The 19,334-nt window shown below is 37.4% G+C and overlaps 1 protein-coding gene across 4 annotated transcripts in view; it reads right to left on the bottom strand.

The window, feature by feature from the left end:
* sash1 (SAM and SH3 domain containing 1) overlaps window positions 1-9,038 on the bottom strand; it is a 188,825-nt gene extending 179,787 nt beyond the window's left edge. For 2 of the 4 annotated variants that reach the window (XM_014472709.2, XM_023347329.1), the window contains exon 1: window positions 7,636-9,038. In XM_014472709.2, the coding sequence (XP_014328195.1) occupies window positions 7,636-8,136 (501 nt within the window). In that variant the 5' untranslated portion in view covers window positions 8,137-9,038. The remainder of the gene's footprint in view (window positions 1-7,635) is intronic. The other 2 variants (XM_023347331.1, XM_023347333.1) reach the window with 1 other exon arrangement.
* Window positions 9,039-19,334: the final 10,296 nt, after the last annotated feature.

Genomic DNA, 19,334 nt, shown 5'->3' with positions numbered 1-19,334 from the left:
TAGTTTGGACTTCAGTTGATTCAAAGAGCCAAATTAAATGATCAATTTCTCTGATAATATGAAATTAATTCCATTCTAAGAAATCAGTGGGGCAGAAAAATCAATAATGAGGAGCAGAAGGTCAGATGGCAACAACTAAATGTGAATAATGACTATTGTCAGCTCTTCTAAAAGGAAAATGGTTATTATTCATGCTGGAGAATCTTTTCCCCAAAATGAGTTTGTTACTTGTGATGACAGCATGGAAGGAAATGTGGCTTGGTGTCATGCCCAAGTAAAGTTACATGTAGTGTATAGTCTGTGGTTTAATGTACCACTAGTTCTTGATGGTTCACAACCACATTTTTCCCAGACCAAAAGAACTTGATACATTTTCTATGTAATTCTGAATGTATTTCACTGTAACCTTAAAATGTAAACCACAGTACCTGACCCAAAACTTTGGAAAAAACATGGTCAACTGGAAATTTACACAAAGGCCAAGAACAGAAGACACTGATGGCCTGGCTAAACATATCGCCTAGATATGGATTATGCAGTTTTTTAACAGGAAGCCAAATTTTGTTGATTCAAAACAGTAATTTAAAAAGCTGACTCTTGGCACTTAATTTTAATAGTTAACCTGTGGCAACTTATTTTATCTGGGAAGTAATCAGAAAGCTAAAATGTTTGGCTTTGACATATTTATTGCTCCAAATTTTACTATAATCGATAACATGTCTGATTTCCACAGTAAAATAAACTGAAGTTTCACAACTTATTTTATCATCATGTACATTTAGACCTTTTGGATCCATAATAAAATCTGAAGCACTGAGTTAATAAACAAGTGTTTTGTAGGTAACTTTAATACAAATACCCTCAAAAATAAATTAATTACTTTATTAAAATAGTGCAAATAGCCAAAATATTCCCATATTTTTTAAACAATTGAGCAGCAGTAAGACAGCAAAAGAAAAACAAAGACAATCAAGCCTTAAAAGGTAAAAGAATATAAATGTTTTGTTTCAGTTAACATACTTGTATTCCGCCACAAAATTTAATTTGAAAGTGAGTGTTGAAGTTTCAGGGGAAAAAAGTGTTTCATCAACAATAAGATTCTTCAGTAACCTTTAAAATAGAGGTTACTGAAGCTGAGCTGAGCATTAAGATTGTTCTTCTTACATTCAAAAGTCTACAAATGTTCTTGGAATACTATTTGTCAAAATGAAGTGTGACATTTTTCATCTAAAATAGCAGTTAACATCTTTTGATTCACTGTCCTCTAACTGTCAGAAGAAACAAAGACAAAGAGGAGCCCAGTGATAAACTTTAAAAAGTCAGCTTGACTTTTCAAACCAAGACAAACAGCAAGAATTTATTGAACGCAGTGCATTATAGCAACAAACTAGCCGGCAGCCCCGTCTTTCCGGCGTATATTGTTCCCCGATGAGCGATCATAAAATGTGCAACCCTCTGCACAAGTGTTTGTTTACAACAGAAGAAATAATACTCCCTCTCAGACAAGGGGTCTCAGTGGCTTTGATAAGGATCACAGCTATTTATTACACCCAGCAGAGCCTTTCAGTGAATTGCTTGATAATGAGTTGTCTCACCAGAATACATTCAGCAGACACAGGAGTGGAATTCTGACTCTTGGTTTATCTAAGGGTTTACCTGATGGAAAGTTCTGCACAGATAATCAGTAAGCAAAAAGGATGAAAAAAAAATCTCTGGTCATTGGGAAAAATAAGAAAGTGACTTTTTGTGTCCAATCAGCCTTGAGTCACCATTCACAGTCTCTGCTGGGGGTGACAAACCTCCCAAGGGCACAAAGAGGGAAAATATCAACCAATCACAGGCCCGTTAGTCAAACTATCAGCTGGTCATTGCTCTATCTCCCACACTCTCCTTCACCCTGGGGTAGGAAAAACAAAGAAAAAAAGTACTGGACTGCAGCCAGTTCAAAACTGCAGGGTGACACACACACAGACACACTAACTAAAAGAGACTCAAAGACCTTGACCCGCTCATTCCTCTCCAAGGCTTCAATGCCAAAGCTATGGTTCTAACTAAACACAGCTTTCAAGAGGAAAGATAGTTTAACCCTCTGAAACCAATGCTTTGTTTCAGCCTGGGTCTCATGCTTAATCCCTCACAAATCCCAAACCTCTGTGGGACTCATGGTTAGCCAAAGTGGCAAAAAATACCCAGAGGAAAGAAGCTTATGAAATATTCAAAAACTCAAAAGTCATTGTTAAGCAAACTCTGATTATCAGAAGCAATAACACGACCCAGATACATGATGAGAATGCACATATATGGGGAAACTTACATTCTGCATTTGATGAGCAAATGCAGAATGAGCTCCAGAGAATCTAAATGCAGAATGAGCCAGAAGAGAATCTAAAAACTGCTGTTACAGAATCAGATTGTGCAAAAAGTCACGTCCAGGATGAAATTTTAGAACTCAAACTAGAAAATTTCTGAAAAAAAAAGATACAAATGTACTTTTTTGCAAACCAAACATAACCACTTGAAACATTTGTTACCAACTTTTCTGGTCAGGCACATTTTTCTGAGAAACTGAACCAGTGGACTCTGCATGAGTAGAAAATTTAGGCTCTTTACAACCATGCCAATTTTTTAAAAAGTTGCCGTAGGTAACTTTTATAAAAATATGTATATATTTTTTTACATAATTATTAAAATTTTCACTATGTTGCCACTGTTTCATATACACTTTTTATGACTGAAGATATTTTCATGTTTCATCTGTTTTGTGTTTTTGAATACCTTTTTAAATGCATTTAATAATTGTGTAGTAATCTGCTCACAAAATACCTAATCTGTTGTGTAAAACTGACTGTACAATAAAGTGATAATGAATTGATTTCATTAAGATATAGCCATATTATAGTACTAAAAATTCATGTAAGCTGGACCTGGAAGATAATATGAAGAGTCATCATACATAAAGAAATATCCAAAAGCACATAGACTATCTGTACACAGAAAATTGTACACAACCTACTGCAAATCTAAACATCTGAAAACCACACATAACTCTTCAAGGCATTTGTTTATGTTCTGAAATGAACTTAATCAGCATAATCTTAATTACTAGACACAAATATATTTTTCAAATCTCACGGCCCAACAGCAGCATACCAGTTAGCCACAGAAATGTATAGTGAGGGGCACCAAGAAGGTCCTTGGAATGTTCCTATTTTGAATGACTACAGTTATTCGAAAGATTTAATCAACTCTGTTTCTCTGGATCTGTGTTTTATTGAAATTATATGTACACCCCACAAAATGGTTTTCATTGCACATACTAAAAAAACATGCAGAATCTATTGCAAACATATTTTACAAAACTAGCCATGATTTTTCAAGACAAACAAAAAACTAAATGAGTTTAAAATGGTATTTAGGTTTTTGAGGGGATCTGAAAGCTTCATTGGAGTGCCACTACCACTGAGTAGAGATCTGTTTCAGAACCACAGCAGAACCTCAGTTCTTAATATTGTAAGAGACTTCTTACTCCCACTCAAAAAACAGCAAACTGCTATAGTTTTAGATCTAATTTGGAATACCAGGACTACTTTTTGTCATTTGGTAGTAAAGGTCACACATGGGGCTCCTCAGGCCTCTATTGACATGATTCCATTGACGTGATTGCAGAGGTCAGATTGTGAATAACCGCAACATCTCTCACAATACATGTGCTTTTGACAGACAAGTTTATATTTCTCTGTCTACAGTGCATGGGTCAGCATGTTCAAAATATCTGAGTGGATGAGTCAGAATTCCCTCAAGCTTAATGTAGAAGGACTCAGACCTGAATTTCAACAACAACTTAGTCGGTCATTAAATATGCCTACTACCACTTCAAAATCACTGCCAGAATTGAGGGTTTCCTATTGAAACAGGACACAGGAAAACCTGTTCACATTTTGATTTTAGTAGGTTAAATTATTGCAGTAGTCTCTATACAGATCTCTGTAAAAACACAATAAATAAAGCAGGCAGCTGCAAAATCCAAACTGCTGCTGCCAGAGACTTGACCAACACCAGAAAATAGATCATATTCTTTCATCTATGCACTGGTTCCCTATTTTAGGATATGTATAAGGCTATGACAGAAAAGCTTGTTGCCTGTTTGTAAGGCAACTTCATGTTTTATCTGTTTTGGGTCTGTATGCATTTGTATTTTATGTATTTAGCATTTTTAATATTAATTTGTTAATTGCAGAAAAAGATTGGCATACACTATTTGCTTTAATTTGATATGGCAAGGCAAGGCAACTTTATTTATATAACACCTTTCAGCCAAAGACAATTCAAAGTGCTTGTACAAGAAAGTTAAAAACAACATGCAAGAAGATTGTAATAACAAAAAAATCAAGCAGATTAAAAATAGACACGGTAAATATTAAAAATTTTAAATATAGTGAATGAATAGAATTAAAAGAATTAAGAATGGGCAACTTCAACACGGTGATTAATATTTTGCCATATTAGATTACTAAAACTGTACTGTAGGAAATCTTTTATGCTAAAGTAACCAGTCTAACAATGTTTTTCATATAGGAACATGCAAATGTTACACCCACCGAATGTTTTGTACTATACAAGCTAGAAAAACATCCTGACAATGTACACACATAATTATTCTGCCCATTTGTCTCGGTCACTTTCTAAAAACAACAAAACAAGATGGCTCGAAATTAATTGAAAGTGGTGTTTAGCTTCTCAGAGATGACAAAAAAAATATATTTCAATCTCCATAGTTCAGTACTAAATGCTGGGTTTATCTACTCTGTGTACAACAAACAAATCTACTCCTGCTCCAGTTTTTACTCCACATCCAGAGCTGAGTGAATGTTTTTATCTGCTTCAGCACAAACACTGGGCATCTTTTTAGAGAACCAGAGCAAAAAAAAAAAAAAGCACAGGATACAACATCTGCTTAGTCAGGGGCCTGAGGAGGTTCAAATAAAAAGCCTCCCTGTATGTACACAACAGTAACTCGGCGAGGGCGTCCTCAGCTGGTAAGGCATATGATTCAGGCACTTGTGAGGAGAGGTCACTATCAGTCTGTGAATACAAGAGGCCCTCTGAGTCTGGTTACTCGCAGAACTGCCACAGCCAACCCAGCTGGGTGCACTTCATCCCCTGCCCATGCATTCGACAAGCCTGTTGCACATTCATTACATCAAAGTGCTGGGGCTTACTTTTTGTCTGGTCTGCCTGCTCCATTTCTAACTGAATGTAGAGACATGAGAATAAAACAGGGCGACATGTGAGGTCAGAGTAGACTAATAATCAGAGTGTGAATCTTTCTGCCCAACAGAGAATCACTGTCAGAGCAAAAGCCTCCCAGAATCTTCAGAATTTTCTAATTATTGATCTGCAGCTACTCCACTCCCATCATTCACCCTGACAGCAACCACTCAGACTTGTGCAAAAGTGCAGTGGTCCTGAAAATATTTCAAAGTATCAGAGCTTCACCTGTGTTTCAGCTCCTGGTTTGATGGCGAGTGCTTCTCTGAAATGTGCTTTTCATACAAGACTTGCTTTACCTGATTAAAAGCAAGCTTTAATCTATGCAATGGATGATGCTCATGCTGAGCAGGGGGAGATCAATTTTCTTAATACAATCATCTGTATCCACATGTTAAAACCTTTTGCCCATAAAAATAATTTAACTCTCACCCAAAAAAAAGAGAAAGGACTGAAAAAATGTTTCACTTTTAGAGATGCTGAAAGGCAGACTTCCACCACTTTCTTAAGTCTATAGCAACCTCCTGTTCTATATTTAGCTCCATTCATCTTCTCAGAGCTTCTGGCCAACTGTTGATGATGAAAAAGAGCATGCCCACAGCGTGATGTTGTGGCCACCATGTTCACACATGAGGATGGTAGGCTTGGATAGTTTATAAAAATAAAATCTGAAAGAGGTTCTGTTCTTGTAATTCCTCTAGATTTTATTCAGACTGAAAAGCTGAATCTGGTGTGGACCTGGGAAAACCTGATCAGTGTATCTTTATTGGCAGCATTTTTCTTTCTATTTTTTATATATATATATAACACTACTGGCTGCTTGTTGTGGCTTTCTCATCGCTTATTAGAGAAAAGTCTACACTTTAATATGCGTGTGAGTACATGTGCCATACTGTCAGACATTTAAAATCTGTTGGTGAACCAGTTATAGTCAACTTGCTGCTGCTGGAGAAGTTAGTCATGGGATGGTTGTGACTAATGATGTGGGACAGTGGACAGACAGCTCTTGGAGCCTAATGTCCAAAAACCCAAGGACAAGGTCAATGATTTTTAAAGAGCTAAAACTCACTTGGAAAGATGTTTGATTGCTATGAGTACCTCAAGTTTGAAATGAACCAACACTTCAGTCTGCATAAAGGCCTGACAGGGAAGACGACAGAAAGCTGTCCGTCTCTGATCAACGCATTTCTGTGGAATTTATTTTTCTTCCTTCCAGGATGAAGATACAGTTTCTTAGAATATGAACCCAAAATATAAATACTCCTTTCCCCCCCATAAAGTTACTGCATTTAGTTAGCATGAATAAAATACAGTTACATGATAAAACAGCAGCTCTGACATTATGTAGTTTTGGTATGTAGTTAGTTGCAGAAAACTTTCATTGTATCATGGTTATCATCCCTCTGGCTGACCAGAGATAAAAGTGGAATATGAAGTGTGAATACTTGGTTCTTAAATTACAATATTGTACAAAAAATACCCAGAATGAGTCTACTGTGGTTGCAGAAGTTTCCTTGTACTCAAACACTAATACAGTAACAAAGCCTAACTTAATATATTGTGCAGATTGATAGAAATTAGGTTGTTGAACCTTTCTTGCTGTTTTGATTCAAGTTATTATCTTTGGTAAATCTCTAAATGGGTATTAAAATAAACAGGCCAATACCAAAATCCGGTATTCTGATATCGACAGTTTCCTTTTCTGAAAAACAGTATCACATCCAATATAAAAAAAGAAAATGAAGAAAAATTACTACAAGTTCCTTGATATAGGTTATTGGTTTTAATCCATCAGAAAATGACAAGGAATGTCACCTCAAGGAGCTAAAGATAACAGGTCCGATTCATATCTAGAAACTAAATCCAATGCAAGAGACAGATTTAAAATCAATTACAAGCCTTCTAATTTGATCAGAGTTCTGTTAGCAATGCCATCTATTAAAAAGCAATCTTAGGAAGCCCATCTGACTGTATTGAGGCATTAACGTGACACTAACATCTCCTCCTGGTGAGAGCAGAAAGGAAGAAAACTCCTTATGTTTCAAACTCCTATCTATTTTTAATGAACCTCAAACAAATGCATCAAAGTACATGTGACGTCCACACTGATAAAAACTCTGTTCTGGTTTTGTTACAATATTTCATTGTTTGACCTGCTGATAAGAGAAAATGGAGGAAAAACATAGCAATTCTGATTGCTGGTTGATGAATAGGTACATCTTTACCATCCTATACTCTATCTTATGTTATTTTTTATTTTGTTATTATTGTGTGTTCCTTGTTTGAATGGTAACCTAAATATAAAATGGAAGGAAGAGAGTGCATGATGCTTTTTGTGTGTACTTTGGCCAGTTAGGGATCATTTACCTTATTAGAGTAGGGCGGTCTTGCGAGATTGATGCCATCTCTGATGAGTCTATCCCTGATCATGATCTTCAGCTTCAGCTTGGGGTACATCACCAGCTCCCTCCTGTTGCCCAGCGTCAGGTTTCTCTGTGCGCCCATGTAGCCACCATTACGCCCGATTCGGTCACTGTTGGGCTCTGTCCAAGACCTGGATCCCCGCAGCTTGGACTCATGCTCCACCGTGTGACCCGTGTAAATCTCTGTCGCGGGTGGCATCGGCTCAAGGGTGAAGTACAGACCGCTGGCCGTGTCTTTGGCTTCCTCCTTCAGCCTTCTCACCGCGTCGTGGATCCTCTGTCTGTGGTGAGGGATGTAGACCCCGATGGCGTCCAGGTCGGGCTCTCCTATTTGTTTGCAAACTTCTAGATCGTCGTAGCCATTATCCACGAAGGACTCTACGTACTGCGAGAGCTGGAGTGTCTTTAGCCACTCGAAGACAATGACAGGTCCGCTGCTTGTCATTTTGGCTGTATTGAGAAAACTCAGGTGGCCCTTACTTTCCTGTTCTGCGTTTCAAACGCATTCTCAGTCAGGCACTGACCGTGACTTTAACTCTAAGACTCAGTGGCGTAAAGAATTGTATTAAGCACTTCGTAGATTATCCATGCCAAAAGATTGGGCTACCATATTAAAATCATCAAAACCAGCAGTACTTCTCAATATTTAGGAATACATTCATACGAAGCAGCTTTCAAAATCCACTCGCTTTTGAGTTTCAAAGATTGTTTTGCCCGTGCCAGCGTAGTTTGTTGTGCGCAACAAGGCTTTACCTTAAACAATCAGATGTCTCCAAGTGCTGTCATTCAAACAGCTACGAAATCAGATTTCATCCGTTACGCACGGCAAAGCACGGCTTCAACAGCTCCTACTGTTTTCTTCGAGTCCTTTCTCTGTGTCGACCACCGGCAAAGAAAATAGAAATAAATCCACTGAGAAGCCGAAGGGGGGGCCGAGGGGTCTTCAATTTCTCACAAACAAACATAAAAAAAAAAGCTTGCAGAGGATCTGCGTCTAAAGCGCTGAGCCTACCCTCAGTCCAGTTCCTCCTCCAACCGGCACATCACTACTCTGGAGCTGCAGCCAAGAACCAACACGCTCTCTGTCTCAGCTGCTGGCGCTCCAATAACGTCCACGCCCCCTTTTCCAAATCATACATTTAAAAATAGTGAGCCAAATCCCTTTTTCTCTCTCTCGCTCCCCCTCTGAACTTGTCGCGCAGCCTCGTGGCTTCCCTCCCGGTCACCAGCTTCCCCTCTCACTGGAACCCTGAAGTTAGTTCGAAACAGAAGAGTCTGGCGAAAAGGCAAACACAGATCATTTCCTCTGCTTCTCTGTTTGGCATTATTACTCCCCAAAGAAGTGATTTCGTCCACTGACTGCACCTCTCTCTTTCTCTTCTCTTGTTTGCTTGTGCGCACACACCCCTACACACGGACCCCCTCACTCATTCAGCGTTTCCATGCTTTGGTTTGTCCACACGCATGAGCTCCCTCAGTGTTGGAATGGCAGCACTGCAGCCTCTAAAACAGTTCAATGAAAAATTACCCGAATCCTTCGAATTTATTTTTAACTTTATAAACCACAAATATCAGGTATTTTATTGTGATTTTATTCGATGGATCAACCACAGCAGTGCATAATCGTGAAGGATAAATGGTTTTCAGCTTTTACAATTAAACTGGAAAGTGTGGTGGATATGTATGTATGTATGGAACCACCCCGTTTGCACCAGTCTAGATGCTGATATGTTTACAAATACTACTATAGAAAATATCTCAGTAAGACTGAGCCCTTCACAGAGAAACTGTGATACAAACATTTGTTATTCCACAATAATCTTCAGATTTGTTGATTCACCTCGGTGTTATCAATTCCATCTAACCACCCTCTTTTGAATACATCATGAGAGACAAATACAGTCTCTCTCATCCTTTAGCAAAAGGAACTTCAGAACATTTTTTGTTCTAATTATGCAACTCTGTTATAGAATCCAAATCCCATTAAACTGCTGCAGCTTAGATCCCCTCTTTATTAGCATTAGAAAAAGTTAAACAGTTAAACAAGGGAGAAACATACAGGTTGAGACCTAAGGGGATACCATTCCTTAAATAAGATCTGTGTGTCCAAAGGTATGTCATACTGGTCGGTGCTGACGCATGCTCCATCAAATGTGAGCTGACAGCTTGTTAGGGGTCAGTTTGGTACAATCACCGTCTTCGCTCTAAGCTGAAAGTGATTTGCCTCAAGTCATTATGATACGTGGCAGGACTAGAGAACTAACACAGTTAAAAAGGTGAAGGGAGCAGCATCGCCATTTCTTTGGAGGGGAAAACAACATAAGAAATAAGCCAGAAACACTTGACTGAGGCTGAGAGGTAAGTGGCAGTTTAGATCTTCATCCCACAGTTGATCCAAGACATGAGTGAGTTGGTGTTTTCTGAGGTTTATCCAGCTGTTTGGTGTCAGTATAATTGCTCCAAAATATTCTCTGTTGTTTGTCTTCCTGAGTAGTCTGATCTAGTTTACTGACAAAAGCACAAGAGCTCAAAGATGTCCAGAGCCTACAATGTCAAATTAAGAGTTTACTAATGCAGTGTCTTGAAAAAGTATCCATACCTCCTGAAATTATGTCATGAAACAGCTACCAACATGTATCTTGTACATAGAGAAACAGAAAGTTGTGCATAATTGTGAAATATAAGAAAAATGATACCTGTTTAATACAAAGAAACATCTGACAAGTGTTGTGTGCATTTGGAATTACTCTGATACCCTCAAAATAAATAGCAATTTAAGCAATTCCTTCACAAATGGTTAATGATTAAGCATTGTATTAAGATTAAGTTACACTAACTTAACCTTAGTTAAGTTAGTGTACACTAAGTTACACTAACCTTAGTTAAGTTAGTGTAACTTGCTTAAGTTACACTAACTTAATCTTAGTATAAATTCAGATGTTCTGTGAAGGCCTGCAAGGATATTGGAAAAAATCAGTTAAACAACAACAAGAAAGACACCACACAACCAAAATACAGAGTTGTGTAATAGTTAAAAAAAAACAAAAACGATAAGGCTTTTACAAGCTTTCAACATCACAGAGCACTGTTTAATCAACAGGAAACAACAGGAAATAGTTGTCTGAGCTCCACACTATTCAAAAATAGTGTGGTGCAACTACAGACCTACCAAGATAGGAGAAACCACCCAAGGTCCAAAGATTGCCCCGGTGAAGCTAAAGAGATCTACAGCTCAAGTTTGGCTGGATGGATTTTAGTAACACACTCCACAAATCTGGAGTTTATGGAAGAGGCTTAATGCACAAACTATGAACAAATCTGAAAATCCCGATCAGCAAACCAGGAACCTTACCATATTGTCTAGGTTAAAGGTCAGTTTAAAAAACCAATAATGTAAATTGGAAAAGAGCAGTGTGGTCAAATCCTTCAGTACTTTTTCTGAAATATGGATACTGATTCATCTTGTCAAGTAAAGAGCTCGACTAACCAGCTTGTGCCCACATCGTTCAAAGTCATAATCCCCATTGACATGGGGGATGGACCACTGCACATGCTGCGCTTGCTAATTTTGCCGTCCAGATGCTGTCTTTAACAGCGCAGGCCTTGCCAAACCCACATTTTCAATGTGTTACAACAGCATGGGTGGCATTCTGCAGTAAAACACTGAGCGTTAAAACTACCTATCAACAGTCCAGAGCTGCCAATCACTAACATGTGGCACATTATAAAGTAATAAACATGCCAGCTGCTAATATCTGTAATCCTATCTGAGGGGAATGTGACACATTTTGCAGAACATTTGAGTTCAGAGTGATTAGAGGTATGAAGTAAAATGTAAAGCAAACCAGTTAATAAATAATATACTTCTGTTGTTGTGGGTGACCAAATGCAACAGAAACAGCAAATAAATAAAAAGATTAGACTTCCCAACTTTGCACTATTTTAGTAAAAGACTTGGTTTAATCATTTTCACATCATCGCATTTTATATATGAGACACTTTACGTATATCCCAGTAGAAACAGAATATCAGCCCAGATTGATAGATGGAACTCGCAGAGCGCCGCATTCTGCAGAATATAGACTCAGAGGGCATACTGGCAGTGCCAGTACTCCACCCCGCTGTCCTGGACCATGGTGAGCCCCCACTAGTCATTGCAACAGTGACAATGTCGCACACATTTATACAATAATGTAAAACAGAGTGTAAAATTAAAACAAAAAGTAGCACCAGAGTAAAAAAATAGTAGTGAAATATATGTTCTTATGCAAATAAATTGTCTGATCTTTAAATTACGAATTAACTATGTAAAGATCAACAGATCCCATGTTAATAAATTGTTTTTAACAAAATCTTTTTGTCACAAATTTTACTACTGTGGTAGGTGCTCATCGTTTTATTTTTGTTTTTTGTTCACTGTTTTAAAAAGAAAAACACAAGGCTTTGTGTCTCGTTTCAACAACTGGCTTTGTACCATCTCACTGTTTTGCAGACCGTCTGTGGGCATATTCAGCACTCAGCTACTCTTCTTTCTGTAGTTGTCTTTCTCTGCAACCAGAGAACTGCTGCAACATCAATAACCACTCAATAATCATCTCTTAATATACAGAGCAGGACTATGGGCAAACATGTTGTGGTGATAGTGAGGTAATGGTTTTTATAGGCTGCTTTGTCTGAGTTGATTGAAATGTTCAGCAGAGCAAAGGGGAAAACTTACAGCAGGTAAACTAAAAGAGGTAGAGGAAGATGATGGGCCACAAGGAAAACATCGGCTTTGTCTATGCAAAAAGTCGACACCTTGTGCATCTGCATTTGTGCTGCTTAACAGGAAAAACTTGAAGACCATAAGATACAGTTCTCTGTTGGGTGGATTTTTAGAGTTTCTCTGGCTTCAGGTGTCAAGGGTGAGTCATTCCAGACCTCAATTTTAAAATCCTTTGAACCAGAGAATGACTTTTGTCCACCTAAGTGTAGAAGCAGTATGGAGGTCAAAACTGTGATATCTCAGGCAAAGCTTTCAGGGGTTGCTTTTCTTCCAGGATAAGATAGATATTCTTAGTCCTCTGCTGGCAGTTCAATAAAAAATTTGAAAAAAATATTGTCTCTCATCCTGAAATTCATACAGTGAAACATATAAACTGGTTTTCAATCTTATTTAAATGAAGTCAGACAAGATATTAATATTTTAACATGTTATACTGTTGTTTTTTTCACTGTCTAAGAATTAATTTTTTTTCACAGCCAATTCTCTTTGATTTGTTTTCTTCTTCATAATTTAAGGACTGCAAAAACCACAATTCCTCTAGCTCACATTTATTTAGCCCAGAAAAAGGATTGGAATCACTTCGGAATTAATTCGCACTGAATATTCTATACCAATTAAGGTTTTATTTGTGTAGTACATCTAACGACAATGAAACATGACCAAATTAGTGCTTTACAACTTAGATAAATGCTAAGCAAAATAAAGCACAAAACAGCAAATAAAGGACAATGAAGGGAACTAAATAATAGTCAAATAAAATTACCGTAATAGGACTATTGAATATCTCCTACTCTCTAGTTCTTAGAGAGTAGTTCTTAGACATTTGAACAATTCTATATTTTAATAATAAAGAAAATCATTATTCCATAATTTTCAGGCATAGAGACAAAATATTCCATACTTTTCATGACTCCAGGATCTATTTATTCCATCTTATTTTAAAGTTATTGAGAATGCTTTGGTTTAACATTCCTATTATAATTTTGTTTCACACACTATACGAAGTTTGTTTGTGGTTGCATTATGTTGCAGCTTACATCCAACATATGTTTTTTGGGTTTGATTATAGCAAACACTATTGAATCATTAATAAATTGGAAGTTTCCTTTTAATATAAAGAAACATTTCTCAGAAATTATTTCAGTTAATGATTCTTTGAACAGACTCACCATAGTTTGTCCTTTAACCTGGATCCTACATTTAGGACATGTGTATTGGAGGAGGCCGGCCCAGCACTTCCTGTTTGTGATGTCATCAGTTGCATCACTGGGTTAAACCAAATGAAGGGTTTTCCTTTTTGGTATGGAATTATTTCTCCTCTTTACAGTAACCATTTGAGCTAAACTATCGGTAGTGTTCAAATTTGTATACCATATTCCGGTGTAGATGAATTTGTAAATTACACAAATAATCTTACACTGACTGGATTGTTTGGTTTAACCCATTTTCTTATAGACAACTTTCAGGTGTATTTGGAATCTGATCCCCTCAATTGAGTGGATGCTTCTGGTTCCATTGCTTGTCTCTAGGCTCTGAGAAATTAGTTGTACAGCTGCTTTAAAAATCTAACTTTTTCCATTTGTTATTGCTAGAATGGCTACTTATTTTATCACCTCTTGTTTGTATTTCTTGTGGTGCTTTGTACATAGGTCTATATCAGCTATCACATTATGTAATGTTATTTAAGTTTTAGATATTTCTAAGTGGTTTTCTATGGTTCTACTGTTGATGTCTGAACTTTACTCAAAACTATAAATTTGTTGCACCACATTTTTAAGTAATATCCAGTTTGGACGAAATTGAATGCAATCAACGCAAATATTATCTTTTTCTTTGTTGAGGAACAGTAAACATATATTGTAGCCTCTCTAGGACTGGGCAACTTTAAAACGCTGTTCTGGTTTAAATCAGGTGAGAAAAAGCCAAACTTCATACACTCATGCAATTAAAAACAACTGGTAGGGCTAGAGTCTTTAGGGTGCAGAGGTGAAACAAGGAAGCCATGTCCACTTCTGGAACCACACAATCCATCTAAATATCTCCAAATCTCACATGGAGGAAGAATTTGTCAGCTGCACCTGCCAATGTTAGCAAAAGAAACATGTCAGTCGTCTGTGTTATCATTTTCACTCAAGTGTTAAAAATGATACCATCAATCAAACACGTCTTTGACCTGCTGCTGGAGTAACCTCTTAAGTTCTTCTGGGGCTTCACTTCACTTGAGATGGACAGATCTCAGACACCTGAGGTGATTTCTGTGAGTGGAGTAAAGCAAGAGGAGGACGTGCAATCCCCTTTTGAAAACATCACCTTCTTGAATGTGGACTGTGGTGTTATTAAAACTGAAGAAAATTTGAAGCAAGAAAAATGAAAAAGGCTAAAAAAAATGGTTGCTGAGTTTTAGAATTGTTATTTTTTTTGGCATCCCGTTTTATTCTCTTGATTGTAAATCCGGGCTACACATTTATAGTTGCAGAGAGTGAAATGAAAGGCGAGCAAGTGAAGATACCCACGGCAATAAAGCACTGCTAATTAAAATTGCTGTTGTTGCAAATGAGCAGTTAAAATTAATTATGTTTTGTGCAAAAAATATATAAAAAAATCAAATCCTCACAACACAAGCTAATGAGCTAGAAACATTTTTTGGCATGCAGAAAAAGAAACCTCTTTCACAACAGGTAATAGAATAATTTTCTACAAATGGGTCAGACTGTCTTGAAACATTATGCGTCTCATGGAAAAATAAGCCAAATCCCATCACACCACACAACATGCAATGCAAAACATGAGTTTGCTCCTTTATGACATTAAGCCTCTATTGTGTGAAATAAGGCTTTATGAAAGAAAATAATCAGGCAGTGTGACTCTGGTTATTGCCTTGGGTCTTACTTTAATAAGAGCTGGGTTTGCAGTGAGAAAGGTGAATCTAAGATAATGTTGGTGCCTCAAAGGGGACAAACATGTCCCCATAATCAGCTTCAATTCTAGTCAAACATGGGCAACCATGTGACTGCACATTTAAAATTAAGTTTATATATATATGGTGTGGTATAGAGGAGATTAGCCTGTAACTTTGCTCAAGCTCTAAGTAACCCCAGCTATAATAGCAGCCTTAAGCTCTGCTGCGTTTATACATCTGTTGGTCATATTTGGGAATAATCCCAACACTCTATGAGGTTATGGGAAATCAGTACACACAGTGGGCCAACATGTTATATGGCTCACCAAAACATCACTGACTATGGAAACTTCACAATGAACATCAAGGAACTTGGATTTTGTGCCTTACTGCTCCTACTGTAGACTCTGGTACGTCGACTTTAGAATAGAATGCAATCTTACCCACAAACTATCACTGTGGTAATTCACTTTGTATTGAATTTTTGAAATAAAGTAACCTTTCAGAGTTTATCAAAGTGTACCTGCATTTTGTTCACAGTCTAGCATTGTCTACACTTAGGCAGTGGTTTGATGTGGCCAATTATTTGATTGAAAATTACAAAAAAAGAAATATTCAACAAGAACTTTCTGAAATGGAAGCTTGACTGCTTGAGAGCAAATTACATGAGGGATGATGACTTTTGCACAGCCTTACGTGCAAAACAACGAAGAATATTAAAAATAAGTCATTGTACAGCTGCTGGAAAAGATTTGAGCTTTAGTTGTGCTGATGAAATAGGAGTGCAATGTATGCTCAGTCCCAGCCAAATTGTTGCATTTTAAGCCAGAATGTTTAAGCCAGAAACATTTGAAATCTCTACCATATCACGTTTGGCTATATTGAAGCCAATTAATGTATCCTTGATGAAGAAGTACTCACACACATAATCTACCTAATGTGAAAGTGATGTGGTAGAATAAAGATCTAAATTTTTATCCAAACACAAAGTCTTTTGTTGCCACTAATGTGCAAACAGGACAAAATGCAAGTGCAGTGTTTGGTCTATAGTGTCCTTATGTGATAAATTGGGAATGACACTCAAATCTGACCCCTCTGGTCTCCACAGCTGACTTTATTTGCAGATACAATCATCTTGAGAGGTCAAGGTCTGGCTGGAAACAAGCATGACGATCTCTGACAGTTATCGATTAGAGATAAATTTCAGTGACCGACATCACCTCATGATCCACAGCCAACCTTGGCGCATAATGGCACCCGGAGGAGTTGGGTTTAATCTCAGAATTTTCTGACCTCAGATTTCAGGATATCACCCAGGGATTGCTTGAATGTGGATGAATTGTATTAAAACCCTGGAAAATGTAAGACACTGCATCTCTTTATGTTTGGGAGACTGGCAGGCTACAAGGAAGGATTCCAGTTAGTGATAAATTAATCCCTGTCTGACTTTAAAGAATGTCTTATTACAGTCCCTTCAGCAATGCAGTGATGCAGCAAGCCTAATTAATAAAGATTAGCTATTTTCACCGGCATATAACCTTCTTTTCTTTTCTTAATTAGAATAAGGTGACTGAAAGTGAATTAATCATTATGCAGATACAGTATATGAAGAACTTATAAATCTAACAAGTAACTCATCAAAAATGATTGACAGCCCAAAAGGGATGAAAAACATTTTTTCCAACTCTACACAGAACAGTTTAACATAATTAACTCTTTTTTGATGGCAGAGCCCTCATTAGATTGCAGACAACATGGATTTTAATAATAGAATATATTCAATATTCTTTAAAAATGGTCTAAAAAGGGTAGTGGGGATTGGGCAAAAGGATTTCTTTCAAAGTTGCAGGTCTACCCTTTCCTGGAGTCTGTACCACAGGAGAGCAGAAGACAAAAGAGCTATTAGCCACAGCTGCCACATAAATCCCGCTACAATAAATCAGATCTCAAATGGATGGGAAGATGATGAAAGATGGCTCCAAGCCCAGGTTTGTTAAAATTTAAAATTCATGAATAAGGCTCCAAGCATTATGTCTATTCTCCAGGTCCACAGATTTAGTAGTGGAAGTATAAACTGATGGAACAAAAAGTACAGCATATCACGAATGTTGAAAATGTACATAATTTGAACAACCCCAACAAATCACAGCATCTTTCCTTTTTACCATACAAACCGCAGTGATGACACATGAGCAAGGAAGTGAAAAATGAGGCAAAAGTAAATGGGTTATCGAACACCGACTTTTGTTTCCGTATTTATCTCTGCAGTGTCATCCATTTAGATGGAAAGCATGAAATTCCACCAGTCATTATAAGGTACAGTGATGGCTGTGGATGATGATTCCATCATAAACTGAATGATTACCCATGACAAATCAATAATATCTAATACCGTGCCAACAAATGAGTTGGATGACCCACTCATTTGTAAAGGTACACTGAGAACATTTTTAGTTTATTATGAAATAAGAAGCAACGGGTTTACTCATATTTGAGCAGTACATCCTGGATTTTTTTTTAAACAAAATTCACTTATTCAATTTTTTTGTATGTTTCCCACTAAAGCCATATGGACAGTATGTTTCACACAGCAAAGTTTATGATCTTCAGTTTTTGTTCTGAGATGTTGTTAGAAAGGACATCATCTTGTATGAAGTTGTCGAGGTCACAGTATACACTGCTGTATAAGGTCATGTGGTTTCTTATTTCATCATGGGCTGATGAAGGTTTTAAAAAAAAAACATCCTAAGGAAGTCGCTGGAGTAAATTATTTTCACTGTGTCTTTATGCATCAATGTATCCAAGAAACAAGACAGAATATTAAACATGTAGGAGTATAAGTTCCTAACTCAGTTAGGCAGTATCTAGAAATGGTAAATGAATAAATACTAACTCTATTCTTAGGTGTCTTATTATTAGGCAAATTTGTATTGATGCAATTTGCTGGTTGTGATTTAACTGTCTTAAAAATTGTCACTGTAGTGATTAAGTAATATAATAAAAATAATATCTCACTGCTTTCATTGGGTGAAGAAAGAAAGCCTAATCAGGAGAAGCATAAAGGGGAGCAGACTCCCTGCGGCAGACACCAGGTTACTTTGCTCTCATACATGGCATCCAAGGCTACTGTCATGGAAATGTGGTTCTCTTCAAATTTCTGGCTCTTGTCTTGCTGTCTTTTCCTCGAAGCCAGTTCCCACACTCCTGCTTCGTTCTTGGCTTCCTCTGCTTTGCCTTTCATTCCTCTTGATTATTTGAGAAATTCCTTCAAGACTCTCCCCACAAATCTCATTTCTCCTCCAGTTGCCCTCCTGTTATAAACCCTTGGATATATTCAACAGCGCATTACTCAGTCACCTGCCTGTTGATCTTCTGACAGTCCTCTGACCTGCAACCTTCAACTCTGGGAAGAGACAACGGAGGAAACGATAACCCAGCTCCCATTCACCCCACCTGTCATTCCCATACTCTATGAATAAGACTTGCTGACTTCAACAGTATGAACCTCTCTCTATCCATTACACAACATAATCCCTCACTTCAATTCAATTCAGTTTATTTATATAGCATCATTTCACAACAAATGTTTAGAGGCACACTACAAAAAATAATTTCAATTCATTATTCCAACTAATCTTAGTTAGTCAAACAGCACATTGAGCTCAGTTAGTTATTCAAAGTAGTTTTTAAAAATTCCATCTAAGGAAACCCAGCAGGTTGCATCGAGTCATTGTTGTCTAATCTCAAACAATTCCCACTTAGCTCTCCTCCTCAGTGACTCACCTTAAAACTGTTGTGCTCACTGCACAACAGTTTCAGTAAACCTTTCAAACATTTTTTGTGATTCTGTGATTGCTGACAGTGGAAGAATCTAACATTTGTCAAATGGGAGACTAGGATATTTCACCATTCATCTTTTTTGACGGACTACACAGTGGTAGCAGCAAGAAGGTCCTGGGTTCAAATCCTGGCTTTAGGT

This window comes from Xiphophorus maculatus, chromosome 15 (assembly GCF_002775205.1).
Source record: "Xiphophorus maculatus strain JP 163 A chromosome 15, X_maculatus-5.0-male, whole genome shotgun sequence".
Classification (NCBI taxonomy): Eukaryota; Metazoa; Chordata; class Actinopteri; order Cyprinodontiformes; family Poeciliidae; genus Xiphophorus; species Xiphophorus maculatus.
The sequence above is the reverse complement of the archived record's forward strand: the minus strand, read 5'-3'. Positions and strand labels throughout refer to the sequence as shown.